Genomic DNA, 24,305 nt, shown 5'->3' with positions numbered 1-24,305 from the left:
CATTTAACCAACAAATAGACTTCAAATATCGAGATGTGCTGTTTATAAACGTGCTTTTTCATATATAAGAAAGAAGACCTTCGTCTTCTTGAAGGCTTTGATGCTTTTTTGTGTTGTTATATTTTAAGGTTACTTTTTAAGGTTACTTTATTCCACACAAGAATCTGTAATGTTCTTTATAGTTCTTTACTAAGCTCAGCCCAGCTACACTCCTAAAAAATTAACTCTTCTCTCTTATATTGTGTTTACTCATATACTTCATACTACTGTACATTATCGTACTGTGCTCTATTCTACGACTCTACCACTTCTACTCTGCTCTTTCTTCCTCCTCACTTCTTCTCTCTTAGCCTGTTCCATCCTCTCAATCAGCGAAGACACGCGAAAAAAGGCGCGCACATTAACTACTTGCAGACAAGCGGACGTAATCTGCAGCCGTCTCCCTTGTAACCGCAACCGCCGCGGCTCGCTTGCTTCAACACAGCGGTTCAACGTTTGTACATGTGTGCAGGTTGTAATTACTAAGTGAAATGCTGTCATAAACGAGTTACACACAGCCTAACATACAAGTGAGTCGAGGTGTTTTGCAATCGTCTTTGTTTTTGTTAAGAATTGAAACGGAAAGGTCAATCAAAAGGATACCCGTACTTGAATAAGCTTCGTGTTCGAAAATTGTCGAGTCTTCTCTTTCCCTTCTTTTATTCCTTCTACATATAACGATGCACGTTTCAATTTTCTTTCGCTTATTTTTCGAGACAGGGGCTGTTTTTCATGTTTTTCATGTTTTTCTATGAAATTTTCCGCAGGAAAATGGTGACGGGCCTGCCAGAATTGATCCCCTCGCGCACACCCGACGTTTGACCGCTGTGTTGCTTGCTTCCTGGTTCCCCCCCCCCCCCCCCCACCTCTATTTCACGCATCTCCACTTCCTAAAGAGCCTAAAGCAGGCTAATTCTCTCCACTTTCTGTCTTCAATCAGCCAACAATAGCTGCCATACTAACATGACTGACATCAGCCACCAACACATTAGCTTTCCAGGCGCTGCAGATTTAGGAAGGTTAGGGTAACAGTCAGGCTGTGGACAATCTCCCAAAGACTTTGATTCATCTTCTTTCTCGTCATCAGGAGACCTGCCTATTCAAAGATACTCTCTTGTGAATTTTCGATAGCAAGAGTTAAAGTGGACAAACTACACAGGGTATGAGAGGAGAGACGAGGAATGGTGGGAAGCGGAAGAGTGGGAATTAAGTGAATGGGTAAAGACACTCCTCAGAGTTCTCTCTCCAAGACGTGTTCCTACCATTGGACTAGGAGGCAAAAACAAAATTTGCCATAACTTTTCCCAGAGAAAAAAACGAATTGCTTGTTCAAGATCAATGAAACTTTCAATTTATTGTGATATTTAAAATACCAACATTAGGGGAAGTGAAAAACACCCACGAATTAATGGCATTTTAAATGTTTATAAGTTCCGTATTTCCTTGAATAAGCGCCTATCCCTTAGCATAAATTGAAGTAACCGAGCGAAAACGTTTTTCTATTGCCACTTTATCCAAAACCTTTTGAGCTTCAGTTCCCGAGTTTCTTTTCCGTTCCAGATATTTCAGTCTTCATGCGCTTGTAGAATTCCCTTATGTATTTTACCTGTGGTTTTGACTTTTCCGTCCTATCAGTGCGCTAACTCAACTAACGCCTACTCGGTAAGGCGCCCTCCTACCAATAAGCGCCCCTAACCCCCCCCCCCCCCCCCTTTCAGCCACAATTTTATGAGCGCTCGGGCGTTTGTTCAAGGAAATATGGTATTCACTTCTCCTAAATAAAGGGGGAGGGGGTGGGGGAGCGTACCTGCACCTTTAGACCCCTGCCAGCTACGCTCATGCAAAGTGTCCTGTTGCGCACCCAATCCCCCGCGGTGAAACAACAATTTTGCCGGCTGGTTTTACGAATCTATTTAACCAATTCAAAACGGACACCAACATACAATGGAAAGCAAAATATTCATTCTCACCTTTTTCATCGACGTCTTGGTAATCATAACCGAACTCGAAAGACTTCTTGAACATCTGTTGGTGAGTGTAAACCGGAAACAACGGCACAATAACGTCATCTCTGTTGTGACCAATGGGTGCATCGTAAGTAGATAGCACATTCGCATCCTTCTTAAACTTCCGCAACCACTTTTCATAGATACGATCCACAAACGCGTGATGAAGAAGAAAGATCGGGTCGTTTGATGCTGAAGGTACGTCCCCCATTTCTCCTCCAACAACTATGTGGACCCGGTTGTGCAAGCCGTGGACGTTAGGAAGGCGAAAACCAGTTTTGGTGCTAACATAACCCTCTAGGATGTTTTTAAAATTGCAGCTAGACTCTTTATTGTAGGGTGGGAAGTCGAAGGTTTCAAAACGGAGCGCAAAGTTAACTTCTGTTTTTGTTGGAAATGTCATAGTATATCCTTGTTCCTTCACTTTCTTCTCCTTCTCATCATCTGTGTCCCGTTTCAATCCAGCTCTTGTTATGTTAGGCTCACACGGCTTTTTTAGGGCATTGGTTTGGTTACTGGTGCAAAGAACGTACCAGTTATCCAAGTATTTGCCCCTCACGATGCCAGTAGTTTGGTTTGTTACACCAAGGAGCTCTTCAGAGCAAATTGTAGGGTCGCATTGAGTGGGATTCCCAGTCCAGTCCCAGAAAGGAAGGGCAAATTCTTCATCTCCTCCAATTTCCTGCAAGGTTCTCTCCCATGCCAACAAGTACAACCGATGCCATGAGGGAAATCCCTGACCATCGTGTGCGAAGTCGATATCAGATTCAGTGACATCATGAGGTAAAATGGTGTCACTTGCCGCATAGTAATGCATCCACGTGAACAGATCATAGTTAGTGACATCATAAAAGTAGGACTTTGGGTCGCCACCCTCCATAACGGTTTTGTTTATCTCCTCGTAAGAAGTAGACGTAACCACGAAGTCACTTACATAGTGCTTGGACATGTTAATGTATCTCATGTATCGATCTTTCTCCTCGGCTGTCAGGTTCAGAAAATTTCTTCGTATTAAATTTTTCTTCTGCGTGCAGTTCTTGCCATAGTAACCAAACGCGCATTTGCTGCAATCGTAACCTGCATAGTTTGCATTGCATATGCAGACTCTATTATAAAGAGCACGCGGCCAGTTGTGTCTCTCGTCCTTCATCTGGAACGGTCGGTAATGGCTGTACTTGAATGTCCAATCACGAATGGTCAATTCCTGGCACTTTCCTCTGTCTCCATCGCAGCCACATAGTGTGGTGAAGCCTTTGGGGATAGGACAACATTTCTTGTCTCTCAGGCTGTCCCGGTCAGTACAGACTCTGGGAAACTGGCCTTCAACCCAGGGTAAAATGACGACCACAAAGACAAGGTATGCGATGCTGGGGTAACCCATTTTATGATCGACTCCCTGAGAGACAAAATTTAGGTCTTATTGTTATCTGTCCTCCGAGCCTAGACGTTCAACAATTATGTGAAACATAGATATCTCTGTCTAATTTTAATAGTTCTAATAATAGTAATGATAATAATGATAAGAATTATAATAATAATGATGATGATGATAATAGAATCATGAAAACTTTCAAGTAGAGAGAAACTGGGTTTTTTATGTGTTTGTTTTTGAAGAAGAGGTGAAACTCAAATATGAAAACTGTTTTCTATAAACCTCACCGAGCCAGGAAAAAAGGTTGATTATTTTACACATTTTCTTTCGTATTTTATCTCACTAAAGTCCGAAGTTAATTGATCCATCTTGCAACGACTGTGTTTACAAATTTACAAGATCCTAAAAATGATTTAAAACTCTGGATTGATAGATTTTAGAATCTAAAAAGGGCCGGATGCCATCCAATCTTGAATAAATGTTTCTTTTTCATTCTTTTCATATCACAAACGGTTGGATTATGCATCTCGAAAAATTTGACCTGTACTCTCGATTATTCTGGTTCTTTTATTAATTATGCTGTAAGGTTACTCCTCGCATAAAAATCCTCTTAACAAAGAGCCGTAATTTCGCTTTATCTCAAGAACTTAGCAATCATAACCAGCTTAATTTTCTTGTTTGTGATTTTAAAAGCAACAACTGTTCAGATCCAAAATCTCTTGTTTAATTCCTTTCAAGTGATCGAGATCCAGATTCTCGGAAACTTATCTTCCAGTTCACACTAGGCAATTATTATTCAAATTCTAGGAATTAGTCATGCAGCATATGCAAACTACCCAACAAATGAGCTTAAGATGATATGAATTTTCTTAATGTCATACGGGTTATCACTGTATGCTCTTTGTTGTCTCTCTCACCTAGTTTGGCAAAGAATCCATCACCGAAAATATTGACCAAAAAGTTTAAACTTCGAAATCCATTGCTGCTCGCTTGAGAAACTGATTTTCTTCACAACCTTATTGGAAATAAGCGGCTTTTCTGGCGCAAAATATCTGCGACTTGAGTCAATGGAAGACTTCATCATATCACAAAACCACATAATTGACGGCGATGCAACTGGATCATGTAATTTCATAGAATAGGTCAACTTTCCCAGAAAGCATTCTGTAAGCAAGTCTTACTTGTAAATATAATTTTCGGCCCAAAATCAAACTTTATTGCAAGAGACCGTTTCGCTACTTTTTCACAAAAACCTCCTTCGATTTTAGTCAGCCTGAATTCCCTCTTTAGAAGCAACTCTCAAAGTCAATCCGCGATCGGCCTACAACAAAAACATGCGCATGTCTGGTAAGGACTTTGACGAACTGAACATAGTTTGATCATCGGGTGTTTGAGACATGTACATCGAGTACAGTCCGCATTCTGTTTCTCGAATAGTTATCGTCTAAAATGTACCTTGGACATTGTTACCACAAGAGTAGTATATAAATCCTTTTTAGCGATCATGTTGTGAGCGCCTCTTGATTAAGATTGGAGCTTCGAGGTAAGACTACGTGTCTTCCTTGAGAACGAGTTTGATTAAAGCATACCTTCGTCTTCTTTAAAATTGCAAGCTTCTTTGTTCCTAAGATTTGAAATTTCTCCTCTTAAAGTTTGTTCCTGTACGTCGTGGTGCTATTGACAAGTGGACTGAACAGTAAAACTAAATTACAATGAAACTATATCTCATCTATTTTGATGGATTCTTAGAAAAGGTTTCCTCAGAATGAGAGTACAGCGTACCTTTGTACTCAAGATTTCTTAGAACTCTAAGCGTCTTTACTAGACTTAAGACTGTCTTTGTAAAATATACCTTCGGTAGACGCTGCCGAATTTTTCTTCTCTAAGAAGCCTGCTATAGTGCCGTCAGCTTTGCATGCGTCGGCGATTTGTACACAATGTGTTTTGTCTGGACCTTTGAATCGCTTCCAAGAATTCAGCAAACATAATCAACGAACTACATTATTTCATTCTACAAATTTCAAGTCAAGGCATGAAATAACATCCTAGCGAGCATAAGATAGAGATCACTAAATTTATGAAATATTCTATATTCTATATGTCAACTATGCACTCTTAATGCTTCAGTTTCTTAGGACTGAAACTTTTAGTATCCTTTCCTGAACGCTTTTAAAACAAATAACGCGCTAATGCCCACAGAATGCTGGAATATATCGCGTGACTTAAGTTTACCCAATGTGTGGTTGGCGGGGGGGTAGGGGGGGTAGGGGGGTAGATTAGATACAAAATAAACGACTTGTGAAGAATTAGCTTGCGTGGCCGATGCACAAAGGGAAGAGAAAGGGCAAAGTTGATGTAAGGGCAAAGTGTGATCGCCAAGATTTCCACCCTGATCCTGATCTTAAAATACGCACTAGCGTAAATGCTGCCTTCCCACCCCTCCCCCGTCGTGCATAAGGCATGAAGGTTAGTAAATAATGGACAAAGTTCACTCGTGGTCGCATTTAACCAACAGATAGACTCAAAATATCGAGATGTGCCGCTTATAAACGCACTTTTTCATATAGAAAAAAAGAAGACCTTCGTCTTCTTGAAGGCTTCGATGCTTTTTTGTGTTGTTATATTTTAAGGTTACTTTATTCCACATAAAAATCACACGCTTCTGTAATGTTCTTTATACTTCTTTACTAAGCTCAGCCCAGCTACACTCCTAAAAAATTAACTCTTCTCTCTTATATTGGGTGTACTCATATACTTCATACTACTGTACATTATTGTACTGTGCTCTATTCTACGACTCTACCATTTCTACTCTGCTCTTCCTTCCTCCTCACTCCCTCTCTCTTAGCCTGTTCCAGCCTCTCATCAGCGAAGACGAGCGAAAAAGTGAATACGCGAAAAGTGGCGCGCGCGTTAACTTGTAGGCAAGCAGGCGTAATCTGTAGACGTCTCCCTAGTAAACGCAACCGCCGCGGCCCGCTTGCTTCAACACAGCGGGCCAACGTCTGCGCATGTTCACAGGTTGTAATTACTACGTGAAGTGCTATCAGAAATGAGATATACACATTCTCACATGCAAGTGAGTCGAGGTGTTTTGCAACCGTAATCAACAAGATACCAGTACTTGAATAAGTTTCGTGTTCGAAAATTGTCGAGTTTTCGTTTTCCCTACTTTTATTCCTTCTACAGATAAAGATGTACGTTTCAATTTTCTTTCGCTTATTTTTCAAGACAGGAACTGTTTTTCATGTTTTCCTATGAAATTTTGCGCAGGAAAATGGCGCGCGGCCTGCCAGAATTAATCCCCTCGCGCGCACCCGACGTTTGACCGCTGTGTTGCCTGCTTCCCGCTTTTCCCACACCCACTATTTCACGCATCTCCGCTTACTAAAAGCCTAAGGCAGGCTAATTATCTCCACTCCCTGTCTTCAATCAGCCAACAGTAGCTGCCATAGTAACATGACTGACATCAGCCACCAACACATTAGCTTTCCAGGCGCTGCAGATATAGTTGGACAATCTTGCAAAGACTTTGATTCACCATCTTTCTCGTCATCAGGAGACCTGCCTATTCAAAGATACTTTCTTGTGAATTTTGGATAGCAACAGTTATAGTGGACAAACTACACAGGGTATGAGAGGAGAGACGAGGAATGGTGGGAAGCGGAAGAGTTGGAATTAAGTGAATGGGTAAGTACACTCCTCAGAGTTCTCTCTCCAAGACGTGTTCCTACCATCGGTCTGGAAGGCAAGAAAATAAATTTGCCATAACTTTTCCCAGGGGAAAAAATGAAATGCTTGTTTAAGATCACTAAAACTTTCAATTTATTTTGACATTTAAAATACCAACATTGGGGGAAATGGAAAACACTCACGAATTAATGCAATTTTAAAGGATTGTTATAAGTACCGTATTTCCACGAATAAGCGCCAACCCCTTAGGCCATAAATTGAAGTAACTGTCACCTCCCCTTCCTCACTTTCTTAAAAAGTGGGGATGCAAGGAAAACCTATATCTATTGCCACTAAATCTATAACTTTTTTAGCTTCAGTTCTCGAGTTTCTTTTCCGTTCCAGATATTTCCGTCTTCATGCACTTGTAGAATTCCTTCATGTGTTTTACCTGTTCTTTTGATTTTTTTTGTCCTATCAGTGCGCTAACTTAATAAGCGTCTTTTAGCCGAAATTTTACGAGCGCCTCTATTTGACCAATTCAAAACACGGACATTGCCTGAAAAACATTGGGCAGGCAGAGGAGTTCTGGCTCTGATAATTAACTAGTCTCATGAGAGTCAACCAAAACTACAATGGAAAGCAAAATGTTCATTCTCACCTTCTTCATCTACGTCATGGTAATCATAACCGAACTCGAAAGACTTCTTGAACATCTGTTGGTGAGTGTAAACCGGAAACAACGGCACAATGACGTCATCTCTGTTGTGACCAATTGGTGCATCGTAAGTGGATAGCACATTCGCACTCTTATTAAACTTCCGCAACCATTTTTCATAGACACGATCCACAAACGCGTGATGAAGAGGAAAGATCGGGTCGTTTGATGCTGAAGGTACGTCCCCCATTTCTCCTCCAACAACTATATGGATCCGGTTGTGCAAGACGTGGACGTCTGAATGGTGACGACCAGTTTCGGTGCTGGCATAACCCTCTAGGATGTTTTTAAAATTGCAGCTGGAACTTTTGTTGTAGGGTGGGCGGTCAAAGGTTTCAAAACGGAGCGCAAAGTTGACTTCTGTTTTTTTTGGAAATGTCATATCATATCCTTGTTCCTTCTCTTTCTTCTCCTTCTCATCATCTGTGTTCCGTTTCAAGCCATTTCTTTTGTCGGTAGGGTCGCACGACTTTGTTAAATTATCGGTTTGTTCGCGGGTGCAAAGGACGTACCAATCATTCAAGTATTTGCCCCTCACAATGCCAGTAGTTTGGTCCGTTACTCCAAGGAGCTCTTCAGAGCAAATTGCGGGGTCGCATCGAGTGGGATTCTCAGTCCAGTCCCAGAAAGGAAGGGCAAATTCTTCATCGTTTCCAACTTCCTGCAAGGTTCTCTCCCATGCCAACAAGTACAACCGATGCCATGAGAGAAATCCCTGACCATCGTGTGCAAAGTCAATATCAGATTCAGTCTTATTATGCGATAAAATGGTGTCACGTGCAGCATAGTAATGCATCCACGTGAACAGGTCATAGCTAGTGACATTAAAAAAGAACTGCGATGGGTCCCTACCGTGCATAACGGTTCTGTAGATCTTTTCGTAAGAAGTAGACGTAACCACGAAGTCACTTCGATATTTCTTGGATTTTTTGACGTATCCCATGTATCGTTCTTTCTCCCGGGCTGTCAGGCTGAGAAAATTTCTTCGTATCAAATTTTTCTTCTGCGTGCAGGTACTGCCATAGTAACCAAACGCGCATTTGTTGCAATCGTATCCTGCAAAGTTTGCGTTGCATTTGCAGACTTTGTAGTAAAGAGCACGCGGCCAGTTGTGTCTCTCGTCCTCCATCTGGAACGGTCGGTAATGGCTGTACTTAGATGTCCAATCACGAATGGTCAATGCCTGGCACTGCCCTCTGCCTCTATCGTAACCACATTGTGTGGTGAAGCCTTTAGGAGTAGGACAACATGTCTTGTCTCTCAGACTGTCCCGGTCAGTACAGACTCTGGGAAACTGGCCTTCAACCCTGGGTAAGGTGACAACAACCAAGACAAGGTATGCGATGATGGGGTAATCCATTTTATGATCGCCTCCAGCTCCCTGAAAGATAAAATTTAGGTCTTATTGTTATCTGTCCTCCGAGTGTAAACGTTCAACGATTATGTGAATCATAGATATATCTGTCTAATTTTAATAGTTCTAATAATAGTAATGATAATAATGATAAGAATTATAATAATGATGATGATGATGATGATAATAGAAATCATGAAAACTTTCAAATAGAGAGAAACTGGGTTTTTTATGTGTTTGTTTTTGAAGAAAAGATGAAACTCAAACATGAAAATTTGTTTTCTATAAACCTCACTGAGCCGGTAAATGGTTGATTATTTCACACATTTTCTTTCGTATTTTATCTCACTTAAGGCCGAAGTTGATTGATCCATCTTGCAATGACTGTGTTTACAAATTTAAGGGCTACAAGCTCCGTGTGTCATTCGTCCATTCAATTTTTGTTTAAAATCAAAAATTGAAAATTGATGTCAAATTTTTGATTTTTTTTTTTAATTTTGTTATAAGAAAAAATATGAAAGTGCCAAATCGAAAATATTTGACATTTTTTCCTTTTGGTAGAATATTGAAACATAACGCATATTTTTACTTTAATCCTGTCAACAATGATGAGAAAAATCAAACTGAGCGGCAATTTTGCTTCTCCGATAATGTTGCAGTCTGTGGGGTGGCTTAGTTTTTCTGTTTTCGGCGGAAGTCTGAATTTTCTTAATGTCATAAGGGTTATCACTGTATGCTCTTTGTTGTCTCTCTCACCTAGTTTTCAATAACAATTTTTTGGCAACGAATCCATCACCGAAAATATTGACCAAAAGGTTTAAACTTCCAAATCCATTGCTGCTCGCTTGAGAAACTGATTTTCTTCACAACCTTATTGGAAATAAGCGGCTTTTCTGGCGCAAAATATCTGCGACTTGAGTCAATGGAAGACTTCATCATATCACAAAACCACATAATTGACGGCGATACAACTGGATTAATTTCATAGAATAGATCAACTTTCCCAGAAAGCATTCCGTAAGCAAGTCTTACTTGTAAATATAATTTTCGGCCCAAAATCAAACTTTATTGCAAGAGATCCGTTTCGCTACTTTTTCACAAAAACCTCCTTCGATATTAGTCAGAGCCTGAATTCCCTCTTTAGAAGCAACTCTCGAAGTCAATCCGCGATCGGCCCACAACAAAAGCATGCGTATTTCTGGTAAGGACTTTGACGAACTGAACATAGTTTGATCATCGGGTGTTTGAGACATGTGCATCGAGTACAGTCCGCATTCTGTTTCTCGAATAGTTATCGTCTAAAATGTACCTTGGACATTGTTACCACAAGAGCAGTATATAAATCCTTTGTAGCGATCATGTTGTGATCATGGGGCATGAGCGCCTCTTGATTAAGATTGGAGCTTCGAGGTAAGACTACGTGTCTTCCTTGAGAACGAGTTTGATTAAAGCATACCTTCGTCTTCTTTAAAACTGCAAGCTTCTTTGTTCCTAAGATTTGAAATTTCTCCTCTTAAAGTGTGTTCCTGTACGTCGTGGTGCTATTGACAAGTCGACTGAACAGTAAAACTAAATTACAATGAAACTATATCTCATCTATTTTGATGGATTCTTAGAAAAGGTTTCCTCAGAATGAGAGTACAGCGTACCTTTGTACTCAAGATTTCTTAGAACTCTAAGCGTCGTTACTAGACTTAAGACTCTCCTTGTAAAATATACCTTCGGTAGACGCTGCCGAATTTTTCTTCTCTAAGAAGCCTGCCGTCAGCTTTGCATGCATCGGTGATTTGTACACAATGTGTTTTGTCTAGACCTCTGAATCGCTTCCAAGAATTCAGCAAACATAATAAACGAACTACATTATTTCATTCTACAAATTTCAAGTCAAGGCATGAAATAACATCCTAGCGAGCATTAGATAGATATCACTAAATTTATTTCAGAATTAATCGACATGATACAGCAGATGCGAAGGTATAAAGTCTGTACACGGTTTTCACTCATTCATCGAACATAAATAATATACCTTTCCGGGTATGCGCTAATCTTGTCAGCACAGCTGTATGAATATAAAATCAGTCTGTGTCAGTCAGGTGTTTGTTGCTTGCAAGTTTTACAAAACTGTAACATGGTGAATTGTATAGTTCATTGGAAATCTCTCCGAACTTCTCCTTTCTACCGAGAAGAAGGGAACTTAGCAACATACATAATCTGCGGCGCGGAACTTCCCTCGTCAATGTAAAATCTTTGCTCGCTTCAAACATGGAAGTAACACGGCAATCATTAAAGAAACATGATCAAAGCGTACCTGATCAACTAGCTTGTCAACTATGCACTCTTAATGCTTCAGTTTCTAAGGACTGAAACTTTTAGTATCCTTTCCTGAACGCTTCTTAAAACAAGTAACGCGCTAATGCCCACGGAATGCTGGAATTTATCGCGTGACTTAAGTTTACCCAATGTGTGGTTGGCGGGGGGGTAGGGGGTAGGGGGGTAGATAAGATACAAATAAACGACTTGTGAAGAATTAGCTTGCGTGGCCGATGCACATAGGGAAGAGAAAGGGCAAAGTTGATTTAAGGGCAAAGTGTGATCGCCAAGATTTCCACCCTGATCCTGATCTTAAAATACCCACTGGCGTAAATGCCGCCTTCCCACCCCTCCCCCGTCGTGCATAAGGCATGAAGGTTAGTAAATAATGGACAAAGTTCACTCGTGGTCGCATTTAACCAACAAATAGACTCAAAATATCGAGATGTGCTGCTTATAAACGTGCTTTTTCATATAGAAAAAAATAAGACCTTCGTCTTCTTGAAGGCTTCGATGCTTTTTTGTGTTGTTATATTTTAAGGTTACTTTATTCCACATAAAAATCACACGCTTCTGTAATGTTCTTAATACTTCTTTACTAAGCTCCGCACAGCTGCACTCCTAAAAATTTAACTCGTCTCTCTTATATTAGGTGTACTCAGTTATTCCTTCTAATCTTTCCACACTTAAGTCCACTGTACTTCATACTACTCTATATTATCGTGCTGTGCTCTATTCTACGACTCTACCACTTCTACTCTTCTCTTCCTTCCTCCTCACTTCTTCTCTCTTAGCCTGTTTCAGCCTCTCATCAGCGAAGACGAGCGAAAAAGCGAATACGCGAAAAGTGGCGCGCGCGTTAACTTGTAGGCAAGCGGGTGTAATCTGCAGACGTCTCCCTAGTAACTGCAACCGCCGCGGCCCGCTTGCTTCAACACAGCGGTCCAACGTCCAGTCTCACATGCAAGTGAGTCGAAGTGTTTTGCAACCGTCTATGTTTTAGTAAAAGATTAAAACGGAAAAGTGAATCAACAAGATACCCGTACAAGATACCCGTAATAAGCTTCGTGTTCGAAAATTGTCGAGTTTTCGTTTTCCCTACTTTTATTCCTTCTACAGATAAAGATGTACGTTTCAATTCTCTTTGGCTTATTTTTCAAGACAGGAGCTGTTTTTCATGTTTTCCTATGAAATTTTGCGCAGGAAAATGGCGCGCGGCCTGCCAGAATTAGTCCCCTCGCGCGAACCCGACGTTTGACCGCTGTGTTGCCTGCTTCCCGCTTTTCCCACACCCACTATTTCACGCATCTCCACTTACTAAAAGCCTAAGGCAGGCTAATTATCTCCCCTCCCTGTCTTCAATCAGCCAACAGTAGCTGCCATAGTAACATGACTGACATCAGCCACCAACACATTAGCTTTCCAGGCGCTGCAGATATAGTTGGACAATCTTGCAAAGTCTTTGATTCACCATCTTTCTCGTCATCAGGAGACCTGCCTATTCAAATATACTTTCTTGTGAATTTTGGATAGCAACAGTTATAGTGGAAAAACTGCACAGGGTATGAGAGGAGAGACGAGGAATATTGGGAAGCGGAAGAGTTGGAATTAAGTGAATGGGTAAAGACACTCCTCAGAGTTTTCTCTCCAAGTGTTCCTACCATCGGTCTGGAAGGCAAGAAAATAAATTTGCCATAACTTTTCCCAGAGGAAAAAATGAAATGCTTGTTTAAGACCACTGAAACTTTCAATTTATTTTGACATTTAAAATACCAACATTGGGGGAAATGGAAAACACTCACGAATTAATGCAATTTTAAAGGATTATAAGTACCGTATTTCCACGAATGAGCGCCAACCCCTTAGGCCATAAATTGAAGTAACTGTCACCCCCCCCTCCTCACTTTCTTAAAAAGTGGGGATGCAAGGAAAACCTATATCTATTGCCACTAAATCTATAACTTTTTGAGCTTCAGTTCTCGAGTTTCTTTTCCGTCTTCATGCACTTGTAGAATTCCTTCATGTGTTTTACCTGTTCTTTTAATTTTTTTTGTCCTATCAGTGCGCTAACTTAATAAGCGCCTTTTAGCCGAAATTTTACGAGCGCCTCTATTTGACCAATTCAAAACACGGACATTGCCTGAAAAACATTGGGCAGGCAGAGGAGTTCTGGCTCTGATAATTAACTAGTCTCATGAGAGTCAACCAAAACTACAATGGAAAGCAAAATGTTCATTCTCACCTTCTTCATCTACGTCATGGTAATCATAACCGAACTCGAAAGACTTCTTGAACATCTGTTGGTGAGTGTAAACCGGAAACAATGACGTCATCTCTGTTGTGACCAATTGGTGCATCGTAAGTGGAGAGCACATTTGCACTCTTATTAAACTTCCGCAACCACTTTTCATAGATACGATCCACAAACGCGTGATGAAGAGGAAAGATCGGGTCGTTTGATGCTGAAGGTACGTCCCCCATTTCTCCTCCAACAACTATATGGATCCGGTTGTGCAAGACGTGGACGTCTGAATTGTGACGACCAGTTTCGGTGCTGGCATAACCCTCTAGGATGTTTTTAAAATTGCAGCTGGAACTTTTGTTGTAGGGTGGGCGGTCAAAGGTTTCAAAACGGAGCGCAAAGTTAACTTCTGTTTTTGTTGGAAATGTCATATCATATCCTTGTTCCTTCTTTTTCTTCTCCTTCTCATCATCTGTGTTCCGTTTCAAGCCATTTCTTTTGTTGGTAGGGTCGCACGGCTTTGTTAAACTATCGGTTTGTTCGCGGGTGCAAAGGACGTACCAATCATTCAAGTATTTGCCCCTCACAATGCCGGTAGTTTGGTCCGTTACGCCAAGGAGCTTTTCAGAGCAAATTGCGGGGTCGCATCCGGTGGTATTCTCAGTCCAGTCCCAGAAAGGAAGGGCAAATTCTTCATCCTTATTAATTTCCTGCAAGGTTCTCTCCCATGCCAACAAGTACAACCGATGCCATGAGAGAAATCCCTGACCATCGTGTGCAAAGTCAATATCAGATTCAGTCTTATTATGCGGTAAAATGGTGTCACGTGCAGCATAGGAATGCATCCACGTGAACAGGTCATAGTTAGTGACATTAGAAAAGAAGCCCTTTGGGTCCTCACCGTGCATAACGGTTCTGTAGATCTTTTCGTAAGAAGTAGACGTAACCACGAAGTCACTTTGATCTTTCTTGGATTTTTTGACGTATGTCATGTATTGATCTTTCTCCGAGCCTTTCAGGCTTAGAAAATTTCTTCGTATCAAATTTTTCTTCTGCGTGCAGGTACTGCCATAGTAACCAAACGCGCATTTGCTGCAATCGTAACCTGCAAAGTTTGCGTTGCATTTACAGACTTTGTAGTAAAGAGCACGCGGCCAGTTGTGTCTCTCGTCCTCCATCTGGAACGGTCGGTAATGGCTGTACTTAGATGTCCAATCACGAATGGTCAATGCCTGGCACTGTCCTCTGCCTCCATCGTAACCACATTGTGTGGTGAAGCCTCTAGGAGTAGGACAACATTTCTTGTCTCTCAGACTTCCCCGGTCAGTACAGACTCTGGGAAACTGGCCTTCAACCCTGGGTAAGGTGACAACAACCAAGACAAGGTATGCGATGATTGGGTAATCCATTTTATGATCGCCTCCAGCTCCCTGAAAGATAAAATTTAGGTCTTATTGTTATCTGTCCTCCGAGTGTAAACGTTCAACAATTATGTGAATCATAGATATATCTGTCTAATTTTAATAGTTCTAATAATAGTAATGATAATAATGATAAGAATTATAATAATGATGATGATGATGATGATAATAGAAATCATGAAAACTTTCAAATAGAGAGAAACTGGGTTTTTTATGTGTTTGTTTTTGAAGAAAAGATGAAACTCAAACATGAAAATTTGTTTTCTATAAACCTCACTGAGCCGGAAAAATGGTTGATTATTTTACACATTTTCTTTCGTATTTTATCTCACTAAAGGCCGAAGTTGATTGATCCATCTTGCAATGACTGTGTTTACAAATTTTAGGGCTACAAGCTCCGTGTGTCATTCGTCCATTCAATTTTTGTTTAAAATCAAAAATTGAAAATTGATGTCAAATTTTGGATTTTTTTCAATTTTGTTATAAGAAAAAAAATTTGAAAGTGCCAAATCGAAAATATTTGACATTTTTTCCTTTTGGTAGAATATTGAAACATAATGCATATTTTTACTTGAATCCTGTCAACAATGAGGAGAAAAATCAAACTGAGCGGCAATTTTGCTTCTCCGATAATGTTGCAGTCTGTGGGGTGGCTTAGTTTTTCTGTTTTCGGCGGAAGTCTAAAATTTGAAAATTGAAAATTGTAAACAAAACCTCCTAACTGACCTCGAACTAACGCCTTTCTTGTCGGGAAATCTTTCTTTTAGCAATAAGCTCACCTCGGAGCGTGTTTTTCGTTGAGTTATTACAAGATCCTTTATGTACTCAGCGCTGGAGTCGTTCACGTTCGGAAAAGTGACCACGCGGTAAATACGAATTTCCCGCTTCCTCCTCTTTTCCAGAGAAGTGTAGCGTGGGAGGGGAAGGGGCAGGGGCAGGGGCAAATAAATTCTCCCAGCGCATGAAGGGAAGCGGACCTGCCTGGGGAGAGGGTGCTGGGGGAAAAATTAACGTGCGAATGGACCCCTCCCCCTCCCTCCTGGGTAGTTCTGTCAACAATTTGGAATGTTTCGTCCGAAAAACAAAAATTGAAAATTGATTGAAATTTTCAATTTTCAAATTTTAGACTTCCGAAAACAGAAAAAAACTAAGCCACCCCACAGACTGACACATTGTCGGAGAAGCAAAATTGCCGCTCAGTTTGATTTTTCTCCTCATTGTTGACAGGATTAAAGTAAAAATATGCGTTATGTTTCAATATTCTACCAAAAGGAAAAAAAGTCAAGTATTTTCGATTTGGCACTTTCGTATTTTTTCTGATGACAAAATTTTAAAAAATCAAAAATTGACATCAATTTTCAATTTTTGATTTTAAACAAAAATTGAATGGACAAATGACACACGGACCCTACCAGACCCTAAAAATGATTTAAAACTCTGGATCGCTAGTTTTTAGAATTTGAAAAGGGCAGGATGCCATCGAATCTTGAATAAATGTTTCTTTTTTTACTCTTTTCATGTCACAAACGGTTGGATTATACATCTCGAAAAATTTCAGCTGTACTCTCGATTATTCTGGTTCTTTTATTATTTATGCTGTAAGGTTACTCCTCGCATGAAAATCCTCATAACAATGAGCTCTGTAATTTCGCTTTATCTCAAGAAATTAGCAGTCATAACCAGCTTAATTTTCCTGTTTGTGATTTTAAAGGCAACAACTCCAAAGATCAGATCCAAAATCTCTGGTTTAATTCCTTTCAAGTGATCGAGATTCAGATTCCCGCAAACTTATCTTCCAGTTCACACTCGGCAATTATTATTCACATTTCGGGAATTAATCATGCAGCAGATCCAGACTACCTGACAAACGAGGTTAAGATGATATGAACTTTCTTAATGTCATGCGGGTTACCATTGTATGCTTAAAACACTATATCGTGTTTTTTTGTCGTCTCTCTGACCTAGTTTCAAATAACAATTTTCTGGCAAGAATCCATCACCGAAAATATTCACCAAAAGGTTAAGACTTCGAAATCCATTGCTGCTCGCTTGAGAAACTGATTTTCTTCGCAACGTTATTGGAAATAAAATTCTATCGCAAAATATCTGCGACTTGAATCAATAGAAGAGTTCATCATATCAGGTCCTCAACTTACAAAGCCACATAATTGACGGCGATGCAACTGGAGTAATTTCATAGAATGGGTCAATTTTCCCAGAAAGCATTCCATAAGCATATACGGCAAGTCTTAATTGTAAATATAATTTTCAGCCCAAAATTAAACTTTATTGCAAGAGACCGTTTCGCTACTTTGTCACGAAAGCCTCCTTCGATTTTAGTCAGAGCCTGAATTTCCTCTTTAGAAGCAACTCCCGAAGTCAATCCGCGATCGGCCTACAACAAAAGCATGCGTATTTCTGGTGAGGACTTTGACGAACTGAACATAGTTTGATCATCGGATGTTTGAGACATGTACATCGAGTACAATCCGCATTCTGTTTTTCGAATAGTTATCGTTTAAAATGTACCTTGGACATTGTTACCACAAGAGCAGTATATAAATCCTTTGTAGCGATCATGTTGTGATCATGTTGTGATCATGGGGCATGAGCGCCTCTTGATTAAGATTGGAGCTTCGAGGTAAGACTACGTGTCTTCCTTGAGAACGAGTTTGATTAAAGCATACCTTCGTCTTCTTTAAAACTGCAAGCATCGTTGTTCTTAAGATTTTGAAAGTTTCTCCTCTAAAAGGTTGTTCCTGTACGTCGCGGAGCTATTGACAAGTCGACTGAACAGTAAAACTAAATTACTATGAAACTATATCTCATCTATTTTGATGGATTCTTAGAAAAGGTTTCCTTAGAATGAGAGTACAGCGTACCTTTGTACTCAAGATTTCTTAGAACTCCAAGCGTCTTTACAAGACTTAAGACTGTCCTTGTAAAATATACCTTCGGTAGATGCTGCCGAATTTTTCTTCTCTAAGCAGCCTGCTATAGTGCCGTCAGCTTTGCATGCGTCGGCGATTTGTACACAATGTGTTTTGTCTAGACCTCTGAATCGCTTCCAAGAATTCAGCAAACATACTTAACGAACTACATTATTTCAATCTACAAATTTCAAGTCAAGGCACGAAATAACATCCTAGCGAGCTTTAGATAGAGATCACTAAATTTATTTCAGAATTAATCGACATGATACAGCAGATGCGAAGGTATAAAGTCTGTACACGGTTTCCACTCATTCATCGAACATAAATAATATACCTTTCCGGGTATGCGCTAATCTTGTCAGCACTGCTGTATGAATATAAAATCAGTCTGTGTCATTCAGGTGTTTGTTGCTTGAAGGTTTTACAAAACTGTAACATGGTGAATTGTATAGTTCATTGAAAATCTCTCCGAACTTCTCATATCTACCGAGAAGAAGGAAACTTAGAAACATACATAATCCGCGGCGCGATCTTCCCTCGCGGATGTAAAATCTTTGCGTTAACACGGCAATCATTAGAGAAACATGATCAAAGTGTACCTGATCGACTGGCTTGTTAACTGTGTACTCGTAATGCTTCAGTTTCCTAGGACTGAAACTTTTAGTATCCTTTCCTGAGCGCTTCTTAAACCGAATAACGCGCTAATGCCCAAAGAACGTTGGAATGTATCGCGTGACTTTAGTTAACCCAAGGTGTGGAGTGGTTGGCAGGATGGGGGGGGGGGGGGGGGTAGGAGATAGATTAGATACAAAATAAACGAGAAAGGGTAAAAATAATATAATGGGAAAGTGGGATCGACAGGATTTCCCACCCCGATCCTGATCCTACATACGCACTGGTGTAAATGCTGCCTACCCGCCCCAACCCATCCCCGTCGTGTGTAAGGCACGAAGGTTAGTAAATAATATCTTGGTCGCATTTAACCAACAAATAGACTTCAAATATCGACGTGTGCTGCTTATAAACGTTCTTTTGAAGAATTTTTTGGGTGGTTAGATTTTAAGGTTACTTTAATCCACATAAGAATCACACGCTTCTGTAATGTTCTTAATACTTCTTTACTAAGCTCCGCACAGCTACACTCCTAAAAAAATTAACTATTCTCTCTTATATTGGGTATACTCAGTTATTCCTTCTAATCTTTTCAGACTTAAGTCCACTGTACTTCATACTACTCTATATTATCGTGCTGTGCTCTATTCTACGACTCTACCACTTCTACTCTTCTCTTCCTTCCTCCTCACTTCTTCTCTCTTAGCCTGTTCCAGCCTCTCATCAGCGAAGAAGAGCGAAAAAGTGAATACGCGAAAAGTTTCTTTGTTTTTGTTAAAGATTTAAACGGAAAGGTGAATGAAAAGGATACCCGTACTTGAATGAGCTTCGTGTTCGAAAATTATCGAGTTTCTTCTTCACTTCTTTCATTTCCTTCTACAGAATACGATGTACGGCCCATTTTTTCTTTCGCTTATTTTGCGAGACAGGAGCTGTTTCTTATGTTTTCCTTTGAAATTTTGCGCGTTAAAATAGCGCGTGACCTGCCAGAATTGATCCCCTCGGGCACACCCGACGTTTGACCGCTGTGTTACCTGCTTCCCGCTTTTCCCACACCCACTATTTCACGCATCTCTGCTTACTAAGAGTCTAAGGCAGGCTAATTCTCTCCACTCCCTGTCTTCAATCAGCCAACAGTAGCTGCCATACTAACATGACTGACATCAGCCACCAACACATTAGCTTTCCAGGCGGTGCAGAGTCAGGAGGTGGCGGTGCAGAGTCAGGAGGTGGAGAAGTTGGAGAAGTTGGAGAAGTTGGACAATCTCCCAAAGACTCTGATTCATCATCTTTCTCGTCATCAGGAGACCTGCCTAAACAAAGGTACTTCTTGTGAATTTTGGATAGCAAGCGTTATAGTGGACAAACTACATAGGATATGAGAGGAGAGACGAGGAATAGTGGGAAGCGGAGGAGTGGGAATTAAGTGAATGGGTAAAGACACTCCTCAGAGTTCTCTCTCCAAGACGTGTTCTTACCATCGATCTGGAAGGAAAGAAACTAAATTTGTCATAACTTTGTCCAGAGACAAAAATGAAATGTTTGTTTAAGATCACTGAAACTTTCAATTTCTTGTGATATTGAAAATACTAACATTGGGGGAAGTGGAAAACACTCACGAATCAATGGATCTTTAAAGGATTGTCAGCAGCATATTTCCTCGAATGAGCGCCCACTCCTTAGCCCATAAATTGAAGTAACCGTTTCCCCCTTCCTCACTTTCTTAAATAGTGGTGATGCAAGGAAAAAAGTGTCTCTATCGCCACTTTATTTATAACTTTTTGAGCTTCAGTTCCCGAGTTTATTTTCCGTTCCACATATACCCGTCTTCGTGCGCTCGTAGAATTCCTCTATGTGTTTCACCTGTACTGTTGATTTTTTTTGTCTTATCAGTGCGCTGTTGATTTTTTTTGTCTTATCAGTGCGCTAACTTAATAAGTGCTCCCTCGGTAAAGCGACCTCCTACCAATAAGCGCCCGCCCCCCCCCCCCCCCCATCACCCTTTTGGCCGAAATTAAATGACCGCCCGGGCGTTTGTTCGAGGAAATATAGTATTCACTTTTCCCAAATAAGGGGAAGGGGGGGCGTACCCCCGCCAGTGCGAAGTGTCATATCACGCCGGCTTTATCCCACGTGGTGAAACGACAATTTTGCCGGCTGGTTTTACGAATCTATTTAACCAATTCAAAACACGGACATTGCCTGAAAAACATTGGGCAAGCAGAGGAGTTCTGACTCTGATAATTAACTAGTCACACAAAAGTCAACCAAAAATACAATGGAAAGCAAAAAATTAACTCTCACCTTTTTCATCGACGTCTTGGTAATCATAACCGAACTCGAATGATTTCTTGAACATCTGTTGGTGAGTGTAAACCGGAAACAACGGCACAATGACGTCATCTCTGTTGTGACCAATGGGTGCATCGTTAGTGGATAGCACATTCGCACTCTTATTAAACTTCCGCAACCATTTTTCATAGATACGATCCACAAACGCGTGATGAAGAATAAAGATCGGGTCGTTTGATGCCGAAGGTACGTCCGCCATTTCTCCTCCAAGAACTATGTGGACCCGGTTGTGCAAGTCGTGGACGTCAAAATGGTGACGACCAGTTTCGGTGCTGGCATAACCCTCTAGGATGTTTCTAAAACTGCAGCTGGAACTTTTGTTGTAGGGTGGGAGGTCAAAGGTTTCAAAACGGAGCGCGAAGTTAACTTCTGTTTTATTTGGAAATGTCATAGTATATCCTTTTTCCTTCTTTTTCTTCTCCTTCTCATCATCTGTGTTCCGTTTCAATCCAGCTCTTGTATCGGTAGGGTTACACGGCCTTGTTAGGTCATGGGTTTGTTCGCTGGTGCAAAGGACGTTCCAGTCATTCAAGTATTTGCCTCTCACAATGCCAGTAACTTGGTCTGTTAAGCCAAGGAGCCCTTCAGAGCAAATTGCGGGGTCGCATCGAGTGGGATTCTCAGTCCAGTCCCAGAAAGGAAGGGCAAATTCTTCATCTCCTCCAATTTCCTGCAAGTGTCTCTCCCATGCCAACAAGTACAACCGATGCCATGAGGGAAATCCCTGACCCTCGTGTGCGAAGTCGATATCAGATTCAGTGATATTATGAGTTAAAATGGTGTCACTTGCAGCATAGTAATGCATCCACATGAACAGGTCATAGTTAGTGACATTATAAAAGAAGGGCTTTGGGTCGCCACCCTCCATAACGGTTTTGTTTATCTCCTTGTAAGGAGTAGACGCAACCACGAAGTCACTTACTGAGTATTTGGACATGTTGACGTACCTCATGAATCGATCTTTCTCCTCGGCTGTCAGGCTCAGAAAATTTCTTCGTATCAAATTTTTCTTCTGCGTGCAGTTCTTGCCGTAGTAACCAAACGCGCATTTGCTGCAATCGTAACCTGCATAGTTTGCGTTGCATTTGCAGACTTTGTGGTAAAGACCACGGGGCCAGTCGTGTCTTTCGTCATTCATCTGGAACGGTTGGAAATGGCTGTACTTGATTGTCCAGTCACGAATGGTCAATTCCTGGCACTTTCCTCTGTCTCCATCGGAACCGCATTGTGTGGTGAAACCTTTAGGGGTAGGACAACATATCTTGTCTCTCAGACTGTCCCGGTCAGTGCAGACTCTGGGAAACTGGCCTTCAACCCAGAGTGAAATGACGCCAACGAAGAGAATGTATGCGATGATGGGATAACCCATTTTATGATCGACTCCCTGGGAGATAAAATTTAGGTCTTATTGATATCTGTCCTTCGAGTCTAGACGTTCAATAATTATGTGAAACATAGATATCTCTGTCTAATTTTGATAGTTCTAATAACAGTAATGACAATAATGATAAGAATTATTGTAATAATGATGATGATGATAGAAATCATGAAACTTTCAAATAGAGAGAAACTGGGTGTGTTTTTTGTGTTTGTTTTTGAAGAAAAGATCAAACTCAAAAATGAAAATTGTTTTCTATAAACCTCACTTGGTCAGAAGGAAAAGGTTAATTATTTTACACATTTTCTTTCGTTTTTTTTTATCTCACTAAAGCCCAAAGTTAATTGATCCGTCTTACAATGACTGTGTTTACAAATTTTATGGCTACGATACCCTAAAACTCTGGACTCAAGACTCAAAACTCTGGACCGCTAGCTTTTAATCTAAAAAGGGCCGAATGTCATCAAAACCTTTGCTTCTTGAATAAATGTTTTTTTTATCAGTTTTTGTGTCACAAATGGATGGATTATGCATCTCGAAAAATGTCACCGATACTCTTGTTTATTCTGGTTCTTTTAATATTAATGCTGTAAGGTTACTCGTCACATAAAAATCCGCATAACAATGAGCCGTAATTTCGCTTTATCTCAAGAAGTTAGCAATCATAACCAGCTTAATTTTCTTGTTTGTGACTATGAAGGCAACAACTGTTCAGATCCAAAATCTCTGGTTTAATTCCTTTCAAGTGATCGAGATACAGATTCCCGGAAACTTATCTTCCAGTTCAAACTACGCAATTATTATCCACATTCTGAGAATTATTCGTGCATCATATCCAGACTAACAAACAAAGTTAAGACGATATGAATTTTCTTAATGTCAAACGAGTTATCATTGTACGCCTGAGACATATCCTGTTTTTCTGTTGTCTCTGACCTTGCCCTAATGTTTTTTTTGGCAACGAATCCATCACCGAAAATACTTAGCAAAACGTTTAAGAAAAGTTCATCACATCAGGTCCTCACCTTACAAAACCACATAATTGACGGCGACGCAACTAGATTAATTTCATAGAGAGCATTCCGTAAGTATATACGGCATGTAATACTAGGAAATATAATTTTTCGGCCCCACATCAATCTTTATTGCTAGAGACCGTTTCGTTATTTTGTCATGAAAGCCTCGTCCGATTTTAGTCAGAGCCTCGTTCTCTCTTTAGAAGCAACTCCCGAAAATTACGAACCGAGACTCGGCAGTCCGCGATCGGCCCGTAACAAAAGCAAACGTATTTCTAGTAAGAACTTTGACGCACTGAACATAATTTGATCGCCGGATGTTTGAGAGCTTTGCATCACGTAGAATCCGCATTCTCTTAGCGAGCATTAGGTAGAAAACACTAAATTCATTTCAGAATTAATCGACATCACACAACAAAGGCGAAAGTACAAAATCTCCACGTGGTTTGCACTCATTGTTTGAACATGAATAACATAGCTTTCTGGGTATGCGCTCTTTTTTGCCTGCCTGCTGTATGAAAATATCATCAGTCTGTGTCATTCAGAGGTTTGTTGCTTGAAGGTTTCACAAAACTGGTGACGCGTGCAGTTCATTGAAAATCTCTTTGAACTTCTCCTAGCTACCGATAGGAAGAAAACTTCGCAACATGCATAATCCGCGGCGCAGAACTTCCCTCGCAGAATTAAAATCTTTATGCGCTTTAAACGTGGAAGTAACACGGCATTCATGAGAAAAACATGATCATAGTGTACCTGATCGACTAGCTTGTTAACTGTGCACTTGTAGCGCTTCAGTTTCGTAGGACTCAAACTTTTAGTAAACGCTTCTTGAACCGAATAACACTCTAAAGCCTACGGAACGCTAGAATATATCAGGTGA

General features: G+C 40.5%; 3 protein-coding genes and 1 pseudogene across 6 annotated transcripts; all 4 read right to left on the bottom strand.

The window, feature by feature from the left end:
* Nucleotides 1-30: 30 nt before the first annotated feature.
* Nucleotides 31-18,623, bottom strand: LOC131783950 (tyrosinase). Of its 4 annotated transcripts, none has more exons than XM_066169612.1 (3): nt 18,402-18,623; nt 2,010-3,441; nt 31-1,135 (listed from the first exon to the last, which is right to left on the bottom strand). In XM_066169612.1, the coding sequence occupies exons 2-3, from the start codon at nt 3,424-3,426 to the stop codon at nt 972-974; spliced, it is 1,581 nt and encodes a 526-aa protein (XP_066025709.1). In that variant the 5' UTR covers nt 3,427-3,441; nt 18,402-18,623; the 3' UTR covers nt 31-971. The 4 variants fall into 4 exon arrangements, with proteins under 4 accessions (XP_066025709.1, XP_066025708.1, XP_058956711.2 ...); XM_066169611.1 differs by lacking the exon at nt 18,402-18,623 and adding an exon at nt 10,618-10,861; XM_059100728.2 differs by lacking the exon at nt 18,402-18,623 and adding an exon at nt 5,270-5,330.
* Nucleotides 6,025-11,602, bottom strand: LOC131783948 (tyrosinase-like). Its single transcript, XM_066169613.1, has 3 exons — nt 11,470-11,602; nt 7,751-9,188; nt 6,025-6,985 (listed from the first exon to the last, which is right to left on the bottom strand). The coding sequence occupies exons 2-3, from the start codon at nt 9,165-9,167 to the stop codon at nt 6,846-6,848; spliced, it is 1,557 nt and encodes a 518-aa protein (XP_066025710.1). The 5' UTR covers nt 9,168-9,188; nt 11,470-11,602; the 3' UTR covers nt 6,025-6,845.
* On the bottom strand, nt 12,011-17,908 carry LOC136282251 (tyrosinase-like; annotated as a pseudogene).
* Nucleotides 18,624-19,345: 722 nt separating the features above from the next.
* On the bottom strand, nt 19,346-24,270 carry LOC136282250 (tyrosinase-like). Its single transcript, XM_066169605.1, has 3 exons — nt 24,179-24,270; nt 20,984-22,415; nt 19,346-19,992 (listed from the first exon to the last, which is right to left on the bottom strand). The coding sequence occupies exons 2-3, from the start codon at nt 22,398-22,400 to the stop codon at nt 19,802-19,804; spliced, it is 1,608 nt and encodes a 535-aa protein (XP_066025702.1). The 5' UTR covers nt 22,401-22,415; nt 24,179-24,270; the 3' UTR covers nt 19,346-19,801.
* Nucleotides 24,271-24,305: the final 35 nt, after the last annotated feature.

Source organism: Pocillopora verrucosa, chromosome 7 (genome assembly GCF_036669915.1).
Source record: "Pocillopora verrucosa isolate sample1 chromosome 7, ASM3666991v2, whole genome shotgun sequence".
In the NCBI taxonomy this organism is placed as follows: Eukaryota; Metazoa; Cnidaria; class Anthozoa; order Scleractinia; family Pocilloporidae; genus Pocillopora; species Pocillopora verrucosa.
Note: the sequence above shows the minus strand (reverse complement) of the source record. Positions and strands in the feature narration are given on the sequence as shown.